The 21,067-nt window shown below is 30.2% G+C and overlaps 1 protein-coding gene across 1 annotated transcript in view; it reads right to left on the minus strand.

Annotated features, from left to right (window-relative positions):
- Window positions 1-3,889: 3,889 nt before the first annotated feature.
- The window catches only part of LOC126898866 (four and a half LIM domains protein 5-like), a 33,374-nt gene continuing 16,196 nt past the window's right edge, over window positions 3,890-21,067 (minus strand). The window contains exons 5-8 of the mRNA XM_050673273.1: window positions 19,773-19,913; window positions 14,166-14,315; window positions 10,757-10,906; window positions 3,890-4,589 (exon numbers count right to left, since the gene is read on the minus strand). Coding sequence (XP_050529230.1) covers window positions 4,369-4,589; window positions 10,757-10,906; window positions 14,166-14,315; window positions 19,773-19,913 — 662 coding nt within the window. The 3' untranslated portion in view covers window positions 3,890-4,368. The remainder of the gene's footprint in view (window positions 4,590-10,756; window positions 10,907-14,165; window positions 14,316-19,772; window positions 19,914-21,067) is intronic.

A 21,067-nucleotide genomic window follows, 5' to 3' on the forward strand; every position in this document is an offset into this window, starting at 1 on the left:
AAAAAAGGGCAAAAAAAAAAAAAAAAAAAAAAAAAAAAAAAAAAACACATCATAGTAAAATTAATACCTTCTCCGCTTCGCATCGAAGCTAAAAGTATAAAATTACCATAATTAAAGAAGACAAAACAGAGACCATTTTTTTTTTTTATATATATATATTTGAATAACTTGCTAATTAGAACCCCAGTGTTAAACTTTAATAGCTATAAAATTTCTAAATGTGTTAAGAATAACTGTTATAGTAAGATAATTCGCCTGACCAAGTAAAAAAAAAATTAATTTATTAGCACCAAATTACTAGATATTTTACAAATGGAGTAACGATAACACCCTGCATAAATTATGAACACTGTAAAGAATAATTTTTTCACATTATGAATAATTATTAAGCTAACTAACAAGAATACAACGTAGGTTTTAATATTATACATATAAAAAAAAAAAATAACTGAGAACAATAATATAATTTTAATGGTCTGTTACTTTGACTAACACTACCAACTTTACTACTAGTCGTTTAATATTCCCAGAATGTGTTCTGACAAGGGCAACCCGTATAACTCCATCTTCTCCTGGATAAACATCAATAATTCGTCCAAGACGCCATTACAAGGGTGGCATATTGTCTTCCTTTATGACAACCATGTCTCCGATTGAAACATTAGGGCTCCCTCGAATCCAACGACTGCGAGTCTGCAATAAATTCAAGTACTCGTTAGACCATCGTCTCCAGAAACTTTGATGAGTCTGGCATAATAATTTCCATCTATTTACAATTGGACGGGTGGTTTCATATACATGTTCTTCAGGAACAGCTAACAGAGGTTGTCCAATTAGAATATGACCTGGTGTCAAACACTCCAAATCCCCAGGGTCGTCGCTCAGTGGTATCAATGGCCTTGAGTTTAACACTGACTCAATCCTTGTCACAACTGTAACAAATTCTTCAAATGTAAACACCTTAGGACCCATGACCTTAACTATATGTGTTTTCATAGATTTCACTACTGCCTCCCATATGAGGACTGGCAGGGGCATTAAAAATCCATTTACATGGCACTGCAATGGACCACTGATGCTGGTGTTCTTGTGCATTTACCCATCTCTGTAATAACTTGTTGGCCCCTATAAAGTTTGTACCACAGTTTGAGTATATATTATCTGGCAATCCCCGCCTACTAATAAACCGATTTAAGGCTGCTATAAACGCTTCCGTCGTTGAGTCTGTTACTACTTCCAAATGCACAGGTTTAACACACATACAAACAAATATGGCAACATATACCTTGTACTCCCTTGATTTTCGTAAACGATGTTCCTTCATAATAAAAGCACCCGCGTAGTTGATACCTACATTGGAGAATGGACGACTTGGTGTAACTCTTACAGCAGGTAGATCTCCCATAATTGGTTGAGGATGTATTGCTGCATGTCTTAAGCATTTTGTACACTCTTTTAATACACCACTTGCAATATTACGAGCTGATATCACCCAAAACTTTCGTGCTACCATTGACATCATAAAACGGGTTCCTGCTTGACAACCAACATCGTGCCAATGGCGAAAAAGCAGCTGAGTTAAATACGCTTGTTTCGGCAATAAAATAGAATTTTTCTGACCATCAGAAATTCCAGCATTACGCAGCCTCCCTCCTACTCTTATTGTATTGAAAGAATCGATAAAAGGACAAAGACGTGCGTATAATTTCGATGAAATTCGACGTCCCTTTAGTAGTTCTAATTTTAAATCATGTAAATACAGATCTTAAACATAAATTACTAGAGTTATCAAGGTTTCTTTTATTTCTTCGGTGGACAAAATGTTTTCAGTTCGACGTTCCCCTCTAAGACATAGTATGAATCGGCGCACCCAGGCAACGACACGCAATAATTTAAAATAAGATGAAAACTGAAAAAACCATTCCTTTTTTACACGATCAGAATTCACTGAAGTTAGAACAACACTTATCATTTCAACTGATTCTGGTGGCACTGAAGGAGAATCTGAACAAATCCATTGCTCTACAGGATAATACAAAAACTTAGGACCATGCCAGTATAACTTGAGATTGGCCAACATTGACGGTAAAACACCACGGGACGCACAATCTGCTGGGTATTCCTTGTTAGATACATAAGACCATTAACAAGTTGGCATTAACTGCTGGATTTGATGAACTCGATTAGACACAAATATTTTATAATTAACATGAGATGAATTCAACCATGACAACACTATGGCTGAATCCGACCAGGCGAACATTTGTTGAACACATAAACGTGACTCCAAAACAGCATGAACTCGTGACATCCAACGTGCTAGTAGAAGTGCAGCACATAATTATAGCCGTGGTATAGTTGAATTTTTAATAGGAGCCGTCTTAGTCTTGGCACCTAAAAGAAAAATATGAACATTCGATAATAAATCCTTTACATGTATATAAAGTACCGCCGCGTATCCGCGCTCTGATGCGTCACAGAAACCGATCAATTGACAGTAAGACTGTTTTTTAGTCTGCAGGAAACGAGGTATCTCAATATTTGATAGTAGTGGTAACTCCTCCATAAACCTTTGCCAATCTAATTCTATGTCAGTCGGTAATTGGTCATCCCAGGTAATTTTGGCTTGCTATGCACGTTGCATTATGGTTTTTGCCATAAATATACAAGGTGCTAGAAAACCTAAGGGATCATATAGGCGTGCTATAATAGATAACATTCCGCGTTTAGTTACCTTAGTTGTTGTAGGTAGTATACTATAACCAAAAGTATCCTTTATGGGGTTCCACCGCATTCCCAAAATCTTGGTAATGCCATCCTATTGAGAATAAAAACATTGTACACCACTAGCCCTGTCGTCTACAGGTATTTTATCTAATACTTCAGGTGAGTTACTTATCCATTTTTTTAACTGAAAACCTGCTCCCTTCAAAATGAAAATTAAGTCACGCTGTATGCGTAAAGCTTCGTCTTTCGAATCCGCACCCGAACAAATATCATCTATGTATGTTTGTTCAACCAAAACCGATCTAACGTCAGGAAACGCTGAACAGTCATGTTCCGCTATGAGCTTTATTACATGAAGCGCAAGATACAAAGCGCTGACCACCCCAAAACGTATGGCCAACGTTTCTCTTTAATGCGCGACCAGTTTCACTTGTATGTTGTGTGTTTGTTTGTAAATCTCCATGTGTCACGTGTTATTTCTTAATTTTTTTCATGGTTTTCTCTTTGAATTATTAATTTTACGTAATATATTTGGTTTATAATACGATTTAATGTTATCTACATTCAAAACACATTTAATGGTAAAAATTATCGATTTTTCAGTGATAAAATATGAACAAAATAAAATAATATTTTATGCACATAAATATAACTTATTTTAATATTAACCCGGTAAAAGTGTATACATTTTTAAATGAGAGATTTTTGAAAGGTTTAACTATATACAGTGTTCAGTAAGTAAGATATAAGATCGACTCGACCATAACACGTTATTGTCGGTACAAGAAAAATAACCCTATTTAAGTCAATTAAAAATTTTCAAAGTCAATTTTCTCGACTTAATGCCATTGGTAATAAATTCAAAATACCTCTTATTTTGTACTCAATATAGATTAGATTTATATAAATTTTATGAAAATCGGTTACCCCATCACTGTGATCTCCCCTTGTAAGGTACACGATTGCCTGTATCTCCGTCAGGTAATAAAAACTCATACAAGGAGATAGGGATAATATTTGGGCAGACGTCAGGTAGCTTCCGATTCTTGATTTTGACCAAGATCCTCAAATATTAAACAATTCCCTCACAAAATAGAAGAACACTTAGGTGCTGAGTTATATATTTTTATTTATACCGTATATGTATATATTGTTTGTAACAATGAGAACAATAGATACCCGTTTCCTGACTTACTGAACATCCTGTATAAAAAAATCGACGACGTAACACAGCTCGTATGATCGTCCGAACAAAACAGAACGAATAATTAGTAATACACAATCAGTGGCGGCCTTGGCTCGGTTAATAATGCATAGAAATGTACAATAACCACCAGTCATGTTAATAACTGGAGAGCAGATATAGAGAGAGACACGAGTGAGCACCCGCCTAAAGCAGGGCTTGATACCGTGTCATATTTACCAATACTTTCTCTCGTGTCATACTTACATACACTTTGATTTGCAAAAATGTTTTGTTTATTTTAGCTCAGTAAATCAATTTGATAATTGCACTTTATAAAAATAAGTTATTACTTTTGAGCTAAGAGATAATTAATAACTATAAAATTTAATTTCAAAAATATTAGGTTATATAATTATTTAATAATTCAAAATATCTAGAACATTTCAAAAAGTGAGCTATTTTTTTATTTTATTATATTTCAATAGCATTTTGATGAATGATTTTGAAGACTTATTCGGTTCACTTTCCCCACAATATTTACATTTGCCAAAATATTTATTTTTTGTGGATGTAAAGCAACCCTCACAAAATATGTGTGGACAACGAGGGGAAAAACTATATACTCCAGTATTCTTTTCACATTCTGTACATATTCGGACGTCATTGAAAGGAATACCTAAAATGTAATACCACAACCTTAAAACAAATTTTTTATTACAATTCATAAAAAATATTATATATATTTCTTAGAAAATTCTATAATTAGTCACTGTAAACTTTTTTTAATTTGATTACTATTATTCGGCTTAATCAGTAATGCTTAGTTATGCCTTAGTGAGAGATTGATTAATAAGGAATTAAAATAATCATCTGTTACGGCTCGTCACTGACACGGCCACGGCGTTGTCACACGTTTGACACCCCGCGGTCGTGTCAGCTCCTTCTCAGCCTCCGCTCCACTGTAAACCGGACCGTTATACACACGCGTTATCGTCGTGGTGTAAAGTCCAATAAATGCCTAGCGTAAAATATCTGCTGCAATAATACGTCGAGTAGTCAGCCATCTTCGTGACACCTAAATCGTTGGTTCCGCCGTCCATCCCTCCGACCGAACGCCACCGCACTGTCGAATATTTCTGACATCTGTCGACTAATCATTTTTCAGTATTATTTATTCAGTAATCAGTATTATTGTTATTTGTGATTCGTCCATTATTCTTGTGTATTACTATTTTCTTTCATTAAACGGCTTGACGCAACCTGGAGAAATAACCTTGTGTCGACTACATTTTTACCACGTCAGTCGCATCATCACATTTTCATAATTTGACAATAATGTTGTCTTTATTGTGTTATTAAAATAAAAATGTGTGAATTAAATTTATAATTACGAATGGTTAATTTTTATTTTACCTGAGTGAAACAAAAATTCAAGTTTTCAAAACACCGTTCAACAATAAATTTTTTGTAAAATTTATGACTTCTACATACATTTTTAATTTTCATTAACATTCTTATATTTAATTTATTTATATATTGGACTTGTATAATTTGGTGAGATATTTTTATTAAAACGTATTCTTTAGCTAATTCATTCATTATAATATTGCACATTTGGTTAATAACAACTATGTACACTTACTATATGTATAGAGTACATTGTACACTGTTACAAAATTTAAAAAAATTTAGTTTAGAATTTGAAAATATTAATCAGACTTCCCTAATCCTGTAATGTTCACATAAGTTAACTTGGGGAGTGGGGATTAACTCTCATATATAGCTAATAAAAGCGTTTTTGGCTAAAAGGTAAGTTTTATAAAACAGTAGCGAGATCAGCTATGATGTATGATTCAGAGTTTTGGGCGGTTGACAAGAGAAAAGAGCAGAAAATAAATGTAGCAGATAGGAGAATGTTTAGAAGAATAAGTGAAGTGATAAAAGAAGCTACAATAAGGAAGAACATTTACAGAGCTGACGAAAAATGATAAAAATTGTAACATCTTCGCTTCACTTCCAGTATATGTTTTAAAATGATTATAACTTCCAAAGTATTAGACTAAAAGTTGTTATTGACCAGTTATTTTGTTAATTATGTAAGTTAGTTATACAAACATGTATGTTGCATTAAAAATAATAAAGCTGACACTCCTATAAGATTGACACGTCTCTAAACCCGTGTGCTGTTTATTATTCAACAACAACAGGTTATTTAAAATCAAACAAACCAAAAAGACGAACCCAATTAATAATAATCTTCGCATAATATCGCAGCACTTTAGCTGGCGTCGTCATCGCGGTATTCGGGAATGATCCTCGGTCGTCAAAACGTTATCAAAGTTGATGGCAACGATGTGCGTGTGCGGATCGGTTCGTCGAGTCCAGTCGTGCGGCATGTCCAGAATCGGTGGCGTACATCCTCGACGTTGTCACTTTGACAACGGGAAGAAGACTCAACTTATCATTTGCGGCGGGTTGTTGTTGGCCGTGCGGCACTTGTTTCATTTTGCATCGTGGCGTATGGCACGCGGTTTTGGTCAGTCACAAATATTCATAGTAGGGCGACGGCTGATAAATGTGGTACTAATCGCGGAGCATCGTCAGAGCCGGATTAAGTACTTTGGGGGCCGTAAGCAAATGATTCAGATGGGCCTAATTAATTACCTCATAAATATAAGTAACATGAATAAAATATATGAAGATTATTGTTTTCTGTTATATACAGGGTGATTTTTTTATCATAACCCACTCAATTACTAACAGAATAATAATAATTTAAAATTTTTTTTTTATTACTATCTTTAGTTACACATTATTCTTGAATTATTAACTATGTAATACTTTTTAAGTTCATCCCTTATGCCTGGTAAGGGTGTCAACTTTGTTTTTTTAAATGGTAACACATATTTTTAATTTAATAAAATGTTTGAGTTTTTAATTNGTAGCACGTATTATTAATTTAATAAAATGTTTGAGTTTTTAATTCAATAGTAAATGGCATTTGAATTTTTAATGAAACTTAATTTATTTATTAGATATAAACATTTAAAGTTTCAAATTTTTTATTTAATATATAGGTATAATACACAAGGGATTACAAATACAGGTAGCTAATTGATTAGTTGGTACACATAAGAGAAAGATATAAACGTAATAACCGTTGAACATTTGGAAAACTCTCAGTCACATTTAAATCAACTATCATCTTATACATGTTAAGCAAAATATTCTTCTTCTTATTTTCGTTCGTTGTAATTAATGATAAAGACGTTGCCAAAAAACTTAGAAACTGTTGAAACTCATTTTTAAAATCACCAGGGAAATCTTTTGGATATCTTTTTAATAACTTTTCCATTCCTTCTTCTATGTCTTCAATTTTCATGTCCATTGAAATGTCTGATAATAACTTAAAATTATCCCTTACGTTAGTATAAGCGTTAATTCTATGTACTAAAGCACTATATAGCTGATCAATTATTAAATAAAAAATATTTATTTTAAATGATTCTTTTGTATTTAGTTCATTAAAACTACTCTCGTTTCTTTTAAATTTTTTTCTATGCGTAGTTAATTTATAGTCTTCATTTTTAGCCCTTTTCGTACTTTCATATTCATCATATTGGTTTCTTATATTTTGAAGGACAATTTTAAGACTTTCATATAATTTATTTCAGTGTATAAATCAATTACACCACTTTGAATACTTTTAATACACTTATTAAATGGTTCGAGAATATTATATCATAATTCACAGATAATGGCAGTTTCTAAATAACCGAATACTGAGCTTAAACAAGAAGCTTGGTGTCGAGTTGATTGTTTTTGAAATGTATCATTTTGAAATTTTTTTAACGCTTCATTAATATTCTCGTAACTTATAAATAACGCTTTAACAGCCTCAGCACTTGCACTCCTTCTAGTAACTGATTTGGATTTAGGAAGTGGACAATTTTTTACTAAAGTTTTTTTTAAAATATCCCAGCGTGGGGTAGAGGCGGAAAAAAAATTGTAAACTTCTTGGACAAAACCGAAAAATGAAACTGCTCCAATACAACAATCTACAGCAGATTGTCCAACGAGATTCAGCAAATGTGCAATACACGGAATATAATAAATTAATTAATTGCACTTTTTTATTTCTGCTTGCATACCAGTATAAGTCCCACTCATGTTGCTAGCGTTGTCATAGCTCTGCCCACGACAATTTTCTATGTTAATATCAATTTCTCTCGAAAAGTTAAGTAAAGACATAGCACCAGTATGACTTGTAATATGAATAAAAGTAATGAAACGTTCTACTGGTCCATCATTATTTACGTATCTCAAAATAATAGTTAGTTGATCCATATGGGTAATATCAGTAGAATCAACGCTTATTGAAAAATAACCGGCTTTTTTTCATTGATCTATAATCATTGTACGAGTTTTTTTTGCAATAAGTGCAATAAATTCGTTACAAATAGTTTTAGACAAATAAGATGTGTGTCCTTTCCCTCGATTTCCGTGTACTGCAATATGTTGGGCTAAAAATGGGTCGAAATTTGAAAGAAGCTCAAATATTCCAAAATAATTTCAATTTTGATTTGACCCGAAGTGTTCGTCTGAACCTCGAAATGGTAAACCACGTCCCGATAAAAATAATATTGTTTCAATTATGCACCTTAATACGTTTTTCCAATAGTCGCGTGTTTCAGTTAACTGTTTTTCTAATTCACTATCTATTCTACCCGATAGTTTCGTTCTATTTAGGTACATAATAATTGCCAAAACATGATTTCCTTTTTTCGCATGGTTTTCAAGAAATTTTTGAACATTTCGCCAATCATCATATCCATCACACATAATGTCATTTTTAGAAAAAAGAATAAAATAATAACAATATGTCATTTTTCTAGTCGGCGAATAAAGTAACTATTCTCTATTACAATAATCACCATTAGGCTTTGTATAGAAAAAAACAGTTTTGTTCAGACAACGATTTACTTTAGGATTTTCATAATATTTTTTTGTTAAGGAAAAGTCAGCATTTATATTTTGAAAGAATTTTGGCCCTTTTTCTATTAAGTAAGATATTAAATTATGGGATGTTAAATTCCAATCTCCGGGATCATTAAATACTTTCATCTAATCATCAATACTTTTAGAAGAAGCACCAGTGATCGAATTAGGTAAATTTGGGACATTATGCGAGTCCGATGTACTAGGATTTATAATATTATCTTCTTTATTATTGGTATTTTCACTATTAGTATGTATACGTATAAAATACGTTGTAAGAGGGCTTATTTTTTTTAGAAAGTCTGCTTCATTCTTCTTTTTCTTTTGAGTTTCTTTTAACTTTTCCCAACCACCTTTCGGTTTTGACATTGTTCTCGGTATTTCAAAAAAATTAATTTACTTGAACCACACTTAAACCTTTTTAAATACTAAAACACAACTGTTATACAGATATACGTACAAACCAAAGTACTCTATACAGTTTATCATTCACTATAAATATTTATGACTGTGATTCTCGCCATCTGATCTGATCACAAGTATATACATAATGTCATGTAACTTGTTATAATAATATTGTACGGAGTACAGATAAGAAAGTCCGAATATTGTTATTACTTATTAGTTATTCCTATTTTTAATGAGTTATCGACGGCCCACAGCTGATGGTACTCAGTTTCATTATCTGCGGAGCTTCCCGTATTTATCTGAAACGGCTCAACCGATTTAAATGAATTTTTTTCGTATATTTGTTAGATATAAGATAATGATTTATATTTAGGTTTGATTTACTTGATAATTCATATGGCAGAACAACGTTTGCCGGGTCAGCTAGTCATATAATATATTTTTTATTTTCATATACCGGACATTTTACGGGCCGTAAGCAATGCTTATTTAGCTTGTAGGTAAATCCGGCCCTGGGCATCGTGTATCACGAAGCGACGCGGAGCCGTGTAAAGATTAAGAGAAGGTATGGGAAAATAATTTGTAACAGATAAATAAATTTACATGTGTAACTTACCAAATCAAAAAAGAAAAAATTGTTCAAAGAACTTTATAGTTTAAGAAAAATCGAGTGGATTTAGTTAAAAGAATCGCTCTGTATATATATATATATATATATATATATATATATATATGCGATAGTGTCACGACACCATTATTGTAAAAAATCATTATAATAAAATACAGACAGCGCATCCTTTTCTAGAGACTGATGAATTGACGATTAATATTTATTGCAAAATTTGCAATTGTCCGAATTAAAATTTAAACCCAAAAGACCTGCCCATCGGGGTCAATCGATTCCAGTGCTTTGTGTCATTCATCAGTCTCTGTACTTGGTTGTCGCTATCCGGCTTACTGCATAAAGTCAAGTCTTTGTTTTTCCTTTTTCATTTTCCTACTCTCGTCCTCGAAATTTTTAGAGTATTTGTCTCTTGCACTTCGTCTGTATCTCATACCTAGGTGTTACTCTTATTCTTTTTCTATACTTTCGACACCCACAGCTAATCCGGAGTGTCAGCCGAGCACAGTACATACTGTATGATCAGTGATCACACGTACGTGAATATCCAAGCAGCAGACTCAATATCATCTTTGTACACACTACATCTCTATTACACCCCTTACCCACCACCCAACACTTGGTGTTTTATTTATGTTACGACTCATATATAGAGCATATTTTGTTGATTTATAACATATGTATATGCATATACTAAGCATGTATGTCCCTAAGCCTAATTATAATTTTTAAATTACTTAATCTGACTCTGTAAATGTGATGGATACTAATGTGTCCATTATTGTATGATAAAAAAGTAAAATAAGTATAAGTACCTTTCACTAAGTCTTCTCCGCACGAACAACTAGTTTTCATGTAATGTTTGATACAAAATTCACATAATTTTTTTCCACAACAATTCATTATTATCAAATTCCCATCATCGCCATTTCTTATGTATTTACAATTTGAGCAGACGACTTTTGCTTAAAAAAAAAAATTCTTTTAAAAAATTATTGTTATCATCTAATGATTTAAAAATCATATTTATTTAATCTCAAATATTTATTGTTTGCAAAATTTGTAGAATAGTTTACAATGTAAAACGTAAAATAAATTTGTAAACTATATTAAAACTATTGACGGTGATGGAAGCACTCCAAACAAACCTGTTGTAACGCAGTTGATGTACTGTTATTAATTGATGGTCTACTGTCTTCTTACTTACTATATCACGTACACTACATTTTTTGTTAAAAAAATTGCTCTCCAGTGAAAAATAGAACCCCAGTTATCGCGGTCGCATCGCATTTCCGGTGTTACCGCCGGATGGCTATCACAGTGCTTCCTCTTCACGTCCGACAGGTCGCGCTATTCACGGTGGCCGAAGGGTGGTCCGAACCGGGCGCTCGGGCGCTGGACAATAGAGACTGATTTAATTCAATTATCGTTTTTCCAACTGTCACGTTGACTTATAATATTGATTCAAATATAGTTCTACGGGTAAAAAACTGGACAATTTAGAGAAGATCCAAAGAAAGGAGGAATAGTCCAGTAGAACAGAAACTTTTACCGAAGAATTACCGGAAAAAATTCAATTTTCCACAGAGGAACCGGGAAAATCTGAAAACACCGAACGGTCCGGTGGAAAAATAAATTTTTCCGGAGGGGGAGAGCAACCCTCTGATGAACTCGGATTGAACTTCGGTAAAAGTGATCGCAGGATCAGATCTACCAGGCTAAAAAATCATGTAGATCGTTTTACGGAAGGGGATTTGACTTATTACCATGCACATCCCCTATCTAGCGTGGTATTTTGGCTAGGTCCAGTGCAAATTAGTAAACGATTAGGTGAGGAGGTCTATGTAACCAATAGTAAAAGTCAGTTGAAGCTTCACGTTTCGGCCCTTAAACATGCAGCTCAATTGGGGCACTCTAACGCTTTTGATTGGTTACAGAATGACGGAACAGCAAGCCAACAACAGTCAGCGTCAATCGCGTCCAAACCACCCATCACGAGCGGCAGCAGACGAGTTGACCAACATGTTGCGGAGAGTCATGCGGAAAATGAGGAGAGGTGTGACCATCCTCACAGGCGAACCAACGGACGATGTTCCAACCGGCTGGACGGTTGAAAGGGTGAGGAGAGCGGAACTGTGGGAGATTCGGGCCAACCCGCTGTTATGGGCCGTTTACGAGAGGAGTCTCCGACAGCAACCGGCGTTTGGGAACCGGACCAGAGGTAGTGAGGCGAAAGGACAGACGGACCCGAAAAACACGTGGGATTTCACCAACCCATCTGCACCATCATTGTTACAAACAATGAGAACAATAGAAACCCGTTTCCTGACTTACTGAACACCCTGTATATGTATAATATATAAGGGATTACAAATACAGGTAGCTAATTGGATTTTTATGACATTGCTGTCATAGTCACGGATTCTTTATTATCAATTATGACTATCAATAGATATACTTTCTGTATTGTCAGTTAGTGTATTTATAAACTCACAACAATGTGCTTTACTACCATTGATAATAACAATGCTGTGTACCTGCTAATATCGATGTCATAAAAAAACAATTAGCTACCTGCATTTGTAAACCCTNGTCATGAAAAAACAATTAGCTACCTGCATTTGTAAACCCTTGTGTATTATACATGTATATTAACTCAAAAATTTTTACCCCTATTGTTTGAACACGTGCAGAAAAAAGTAATATTTATGTTTTAAATATTACGTTGTATAAAAAAAAAGTACAAAATATTAAAATATTATATTCACTATTATAAATTAATTTCCATTTTTCAGTTAATATGTTAAATAAATTGAAACATAATATTATATTATGATTACTCAGTAATATTAATTAAAACTCGTAATACGTGTAACAACTATTTTGTTTGTTGCATCCTTGCACCTCGTAATAAACCATCTTTTGAAAATTTACCTTAAGTTTTTTGTGAAAATTATTCATGAAATTATATGTTTATTAAGTTAACTACTTTTCAAAACAGTGGCGTATTTAAGAGTAGACCGTGACCTAGGGTGTCATTTTTTCCAATTAAGAACTAAAATCTTATTAAATTTATTATTTATTTATATGTAACATAATTTATAAATTATATCAATTAATCTTAAAATGAATAAATAAAATAAAATATATGTAACACTTTATTTTCGAAAATTTAAGTATTGTTGTTTTAAAGTGTATTAATCATTTTTAATTTAACTTGTATGCAATTGTAAATACATTTTTGTTAGAATTTGTGTAATTAAATTATTTATATAGTTTTAGCGANAAATACCTAGAAGGCCGTATACCTAATGGAACAATAGAATCCGTTTGACGAACGGATGATTCAAAAATAGACCCCCAGATCCGATCCTGTGCAATTTTATACAGCCCGACAGGGCGGAGCAGATGGAGGTGGAGTCGGACGTCGACGCCATACTAAACGCGCTCCCCATCTATACAGGGTGTTCAGTAAATAAGGAAACGAATTTCTATTGTACTCATTGTTTGTAACAATTTAACTGTTTCCTAACTTACTGAACACCTGTATATCCGATGTTGAAGTGCTGGAGGACGTTCCACTAGACCAGCTGTCGTAGGCGCATTGTAGGGCTGACCGATCGGACTGGGGGGGGAGTATGTCGCATCGCATTTCCGGTTTTACCGCTGGATGGCGATCACGGCGCTTCCTCTTCACGTCCGACAGGTCGCGCTATTCACGGTGGCCGAAGGGCGGTGCGAACCGGTCGCTCAGGCGCTGGACAATAGAGACTGATTTAATTCAATTGTCGTTTTTCCAACTGCCACGTTGACTCATAATATTGATTCAAATAATTAATATTAATAATAATATTATTACTAGTATCAATAAAAATACATAGTGGTTATTAATTAATTATTACTTTTATTACTTGAACCTCATTACAGTATAGTCAGCAACAAGTGGGATAACTTACGAATATTTATCAAACTTTATTATTAATGCATTGTTAACTTAAGAAGTCATTGAGGGGAAGGGTAGTAGATCAACTCTTATCAATTAAAAAAAAAATTATTTGGCGAAAAAAAGGTGCAAAATTATATTATTTTGCATATTATATACAATATTATGGAATCCAATAAGACACATCCAAATCAAACGCTTATGATCTTAAAATCACTTATTCTGTCTTTATAAATGTGTCAAATATTGTATGATAAAAAAGTAAAGTAAGTATAATATACCTTCTACTAAGTTTTCTCCGCAAAAACATCTACCTTTCATTGTAATATAGATACAATCTTTACATACATAGATACCACAACATTTCAATAGTACCATATTTTCTCCATTGACTTTTTTCACTCTTTTGCATTTAGAACAGACAAGTGATTCTTGAAAAAAATGTATTTAAACAAATATCGTTATAAAGTAATAGATTTTGTTCGGGCTCAGTTATCATACGAGTAAGCGATAATAATAATAATGATGGTTACTGTCTAATTTAATTTTAGTAATGTTTGATCTACATACGCTCACGGACAAATTGCCAGTTTATTATTAAAATTTACAATAAAATGCTGTACAGACTATTATTATAATAGTAACCATTTGCTTATTTATTATTGGACCAGTTCAAAATAGATTTTGAAATATTTCTTTAATCTCGAATACTTATTATGTGCAAAATTTTTAGTTTTGTTTTAATAATTTCAAATACTTTTCAGGAGAATAAAAAATAAATTTATAATTTTAATCGTGTCTTATGCTATTAATTGCTTTTGAAGTGCATCTCGATAAAATTTACTTTAATTTTTTGACATACAACAAAAAAATTTTTTCTCTTATGATTTTTTAAAAACTAAAATTTGTATCTTATTCATTTTTACATATAAATCAAAAAAATAAAGTATTAATGCTATAGAAATGCTTGTAAATTAATTAATATATATTAATTATACAAAAAATAAATAATTGGAAAATAAATAAAAGTGGAGTGGAGAATTATATGTAATTTATATAAATATTACAACAAACATAAGTTTTGACATAGTTCATTAGTTTTTTTGAATAAAATTTAAAAATGTTTTTTAACACTTCAATATAAGTCCGTTATTAATTTTTATATAATTACTATTACTAGATAAATAAAAAATCGTTTTTTTTTTTGTAATATGTTTGATTTATTATTTTATGATGGCTAATATATGAAAAATATCAGGCCAGATTTTAGTAATGTGTTGTTGAGACTCTTAAAACCCCCATGTATTTGATTTTAATAAATATAATGAGTAATTTAGATACTATAACATTAATGTCTTTTTTTTTCCTTATTACATTTTTGTAACGCGCAATACTACAGTAAATTTGAGTAGGTTAGATCTAGACTAAATTAATATATTTTTATTTTAATAATAAATATAAAACAAATATATAGTTATGATAATAATGAATAGTAACTTTTTGTTTTGGACTAATTATTAATTCCGAGCAAAAAGTGGCAAAATTCTTTAGGGGGCTCTCTTATTTTAATTGTACTAAAGAATTAATTTCTCTTCTAAAAAGTGTGAATACGCTCAGGGTCTGGAAAGCTGAAATGAAGGGACTGAAGAAGACAAACCGTACTGATGTTAAATATCATCATTTTTAACTAGAAATTACTAAGTTACTAATTTTACAACACATACATAGATGAAGTAAATATAAAATTAGGAACTTACTGTCATAATCTGAAAAAAAAAACATAAAACAAGTTCTTTAATCTAGTTATTTTATATAAAAAACAAATAGAACTTTTATTATTAATCACAAATCAACAACTCAAAAACATAAAATATTAAAAAAAATATGCATAATTTTTAACATAATGATAATATTTCTTTAAATTGAAAATTTTTTATGAGTGCCTGAATGCTATTGTAATATAGGTCATTATTTTGTAAAACTGAAAACAATGCATTTTTGTAATGTTTGGTTTAACTATGAGTTTCTCGATCTATTATTATAAAATATAATGTAATCTATTGTTTGTAAACCTAGAGGTAGAACACGTTTGTAATGTTTGGATTAATTGTAATTCCCTGAATTATTATTACTAGATCAGGAAGTAAATATTTATAAAAAATTTTAAAAAATGATTGCATTATGAATTTAAAAAAAACAAAAGATTTTAGTATATAAGACGAAATGGAATGATTTGTAGGGGGAGAAGACTTCGGGAGTACCATAGGTAATCTCTTTCCGCGTGGTACGTTTGTGACATTAAGTTTTAATTTTGTGTATTATTTATTTATTCTGTTTTAAGTGTATCATTATTTTATATGTTTTACTTTGTTTGATTATATCTTTATTAATTACATTTCGCGTTATTATTGAACTGTTATAACTAATAAGTTAGAACAAAAAGATTGTTTCATTTTTAAATACAACACTATAAAGAATAGGAATACTTTTAAAAGTTTTCAAATACATTTATTTAAATTTATTTATAACACTTTAGAGTATTTATAATATTTATTATTTTTCGCAATTTGTGGTAAAGACTAGATAAAATCATGTTTTTTTGATACTTAAAAAAGCTCAGCACAGTGGGAACGCGACATAGTATGTACGTTGTACAGTTGGATCCAGTATAGATGATATCTGATAGTGATTAAAATCACTATAAAAAAAACGCTTCCATGCAAATCTGTAGATAGTGTTTTATTTTAAAAATTGGTGGATTATTCCAAAAGGTACATGGTCTCCTATTTCCTTATTTATATTTTGATTACAAGTTTTATGATTTATAAGTGTAATATATGAATATAAGTATATTTATAATATATAAGAGAAATGTTCCGATTTACAAAAAAAGTATGTCGCATAAAAAAAGAATATAAATAGTTTTTTGTAGATGCATGATGTCTTTATTTTATTTTATCTTTAAATTTTTTGTGAAAAAGTTGTCATTTTAAATCCCCCCCTGTGGGCAGGTAAAAAGTCAGATTTATAAAAAAAATATACCAAATGATAGGTAAAGACATCATGCATCTATAAAAAAAAGAATTATATTGATCCATACATCTTTTAAAAAGTTCTGGCATTATAAAGTTAAAAATATAAAAAAGAATTTTTTTACAAAAATCGTATTTTTTTTATTAAGTTTAATGTCTGTTTTCACCATGAAGATAAAATAAAGTCCGAAATTTTTTTTTACCATTATAAAGTATATTACATTAGCTTTAATTTAAGATATATATAAAAGTGTCAGACCTTCCGGAACACTTTCAAAAGTTAAGTTGAAAAAGTTCTACTTTCTATATGCATTTTTATGTTTTGAATCCCCCCTGTATTTAGGGAAATGGTCCGATTTAAAAAAACAGTATGTCGAATGAAAGATCTATATAAATACTACTTCTCATAAAACAATTGTAATGATCCATACATTTTTCAAAAAGTTATAGCATAATAAAGTTAAAAATGTAAAATACAAAATCGAAAATTTTCACACAAAAATAGCATTNAAATTTTTTTACAAAAATCGTATTTTTTTTATTAAGTTTAATGTCTGTTTTTACCGTGAAGATAAAATAAAGTCCGAAATTTTTTTTTTTTATGATAAAGTTTATTACATTAGCTTTAATTTAAGATATATATAAAAGTGTCAGACTTTCTGGAACATTTTCAAAAATCAAGTTGAAAAAATTAATTTTTTGTGAAAAAGTTGTCATTTTAAATCCCCCCTTGTGGGCAAGTAAAGAGTCACATATAAAAAAAAAATATACCAAATGAAAGGTAATGATATCATAAATCTATATAAAAAAAAATTATATTGATATGTTCATTTTTGAAAAAGTTATGGCACTTTTAAGTAAAAAAAATTGAAAAAATTNTGTTCCGGTTAGTATTTATATAGATCTTTCATTCGACATACTTTTTTTTTATATCGGACCATTTCCCTTAATACAGGGGGGATTCAAAACATAAAAATGCATATAGAAAGTAGAACTTTTTCAACTTAACTTTTGAAAGTGTTCCGGAAGGTCTGACACTTTTATATATATCTTAAATTAAAGCTAATGTAATATGCTTTATCATGAAAAAAAAAAATTTCGGACTTTATCTTATCTTCATGGTGAAAATGGCTACCGAATGCTATTTTTGTGTGAAAATTTTCGATTTTGTATTTTCCATTTTTAACTTTATTATGCTATAACTTTTTGAAAAATGTATGAATCATTACAATTTTTTTATGAGAAGTAGTATTTATATAGATCTTTCATTCGACATACTTTTTTTTTAAATCGGACCATTTCCCTTAATACAGGGGGGATTCAAAACATAAAAATGCATATAGAAAGTAGAACTTTTTCAACTTAACTTTTGAAAGTGTTCCGGAAAGTCTGACACTTTTATATATATATTAAATTAAAGCTAATGTAATATATTTTATTATGGAAAAAAAAATTTCGTACTTTATTTGGTCTTCATCAAAATGGCTACCGAATGCTATTATTGTGTGAAAATTCTTAATTTTAATTTTTACATTTTTAACTTTATAATGCTATAACTTATTGAAAAGTGTATTGATCAATATAATTTTTTTATGGGAAATACTATTTTCTAATAATCTCTTTTTTATTCTACATACTTTGTCTTAATCAGGATATTAATAAGGAACTAGCAGTTTATGAAGCTTTTGGAATAATCCACCAATTTTTTAAAATTAAACACTATCTAAAGATTTGCATCGAAGCGTTTTTTTTTGATAGTGATTTTAATCACTGTCAGATATCATTATACTTGATCCAACTATGCCACGTCACCACTGTGCCGCGACCCCCCTGTGCTGGGTTTTTTTTTAAATGATACCATACATATTTAACTATCTTATAAAATAGGAAATATTCTAATTAAGAAAATGGAACGATAACAACTTTTGGACAAGTACTTTTGTTGTAATTTTGATTTTTATACCTATGCAGGATGAAGAGTATGGCCGGGATATGACTAATTAATAATATTCATGAATAGTCTTCATGATCAGTTAAGTGACGCAACTACAGGAAAAATCCAGTGGAGGATACTATATTCTTGCTAAATCACTTTCTAGCACCATGATATTTGTACTTACAGTAATAAGCTAGTTACAATTTTGTCAGGTATTAATTTTTTTTATAGATATTGCAATATTAAGTCATCTTTAAGAAAATACGAAAAATTATTTTTATAAAAATGTTCTATTTTCTATATGTTTGTATATATAAATTGTTTTATAGATAAATTATATAGCAATGTCTGTAAAAATATTGAACACCTGAAAAAATTGTAATAAACCTCAATTTGAAGCTAGTTACTAGTACGGAGATATTTTAGCACCCTCAGATTAAAGTACCTTTTTTGAATTATACTTAAAGTATCAACTAAGTATTTTTATTGATAAACATTTATTTTCAGTTTTTTTTCTTATTTTGCATTATGTTTATATTATATTACTTAATGAAGCAGACAAAATAATTTGAGTATATAGGAATATTTCAATATTAAGTCAATGGTTAGCTTTGCTATGTGGTCATCTATAAACTGTCATCATTAATAGTGTTATTATACATTATACAGTTAATTATATTAATGTGTTTTTATAGGAAATGGGCAGGGACAAAGATTTTTGTTATCCTAAAATATTTAAAAAAATATCTATCAATTAATTTTGAAACAACATGCCTAAATTAGCCTAGGAATAAAAAAATATTCGTGTCCAAAGTTATAAAAAGAGCATCAGATTAAAACCAAAAGTTTTTTAATGTGTTATAGCTAATGTAATTATAGAAATTTATAAACAAAATTTGAAAAAGTAATTAAATACTTACCAGATATTAAATCTTTATTACATTCAAGACACATAATACAATATTTTAAACGTCTATCTAAACATTCCTGGTGTAACTTAGTGTTGCAACACTTTACTTCAGTCACATCCGCACTTAAATATGTATAACATATTTTACATTCTAAAATAAGAAAATATTACACAAATTATAAAATTACTTTATTTACTCTATTATTAGAATATTATAAGTCATGAGTTATTTTTACTTGGTATTTCAAAGAGGTTAAATTGTTTGAATTTAATAAGATGTGTTTTTTTTTGTTGTGTCTGTTACCACTCATTCTCAGCTCTCATTGGACCGATTTTAAAATACAATACGTCATAAGATCACGAATCGTATCTAGTTGAAGACATTATCCTCAAAAGTTGAAAATTTTGGTATCGTTCACCGTAAATGGTTAAAATCATCCCAAAAATTACGATTTTTAAAATCAGTAAATTTCAAAAAAATTTTTATTATCAACTTATTCAAAAATAAACAAATCAAAATATTTTTGTTTTATATTGAAACCTTAGATATTTCCCTTTCATTTTATATACATTTTTGAAAATCTGATTCTTTACCTGTTCATAGGGAGGGGGATTCAAAACAAAAAATTCTGCACAAAAATTTAACTTTTATCAACTTAAAATTTAAAAATTTTCCGGAAATACTCTGAGCTTCAAACACATGTTAAAATAAAGCTTATGTTATATATTATAAGTCAAAATTACTATTTACATTAAATTTATCAGATAATCTCAATATTTTTTTGTATTAGATTACTTAAATAGAAATCATAATAATCATTTCTAAGTATCTTTTGGTGTTTAAAAAGATTCTATAATTAAAATGTTCAGAACTTAATTAATTTTAATAATTTAGTTTAACTGAAAAAAACATTTAAAATGTTGTTAAATAGATCCACTCAATTAAGCATATTATAAAATTTGATTATAATTGTAAGAATCCATTGTTAAATTCACATGAAACTAAAAATTATAGTTTTTAGAAATTATTTATTTAGTATAATGTTATCAAAATTGTCTATATGATAAAGCTGATTAATAAAATTTTTATCTGAGAAGGTCGATCTTTTTTCAATTTTTGAGAGTATTATCTTAACTAGATACTAGTTCATAAAAATTGGTCAAGCGAGAGCTGAAAAAATAAATGACAGCCACAAAAAAATCCACATAGTAAAATAATTTTAATATGAATAAGATATTACTTTTCATGAGTGGAGACTACAATGATAGGGTCCTTTCTATTCATAGAAGTTTTTGAGTATATAT

This window comes from Daktulosphaira vitifoliae, unplaced genomic scaffold, assembly GCF_025091365.1.
Source record: "Daktulosphaira vitifoliae isolate Bord-2020 unplaced genomic scaffold, ASM2509136v1 Scaffold_2, whole genome shotgun sequence".
NCBI lineage: Eukaryota > Metazoa > Arthropoda > Insecta > Hemiptera > Phylloxeridae > Daktulosphaira > Daktulosphaira vitifoliae.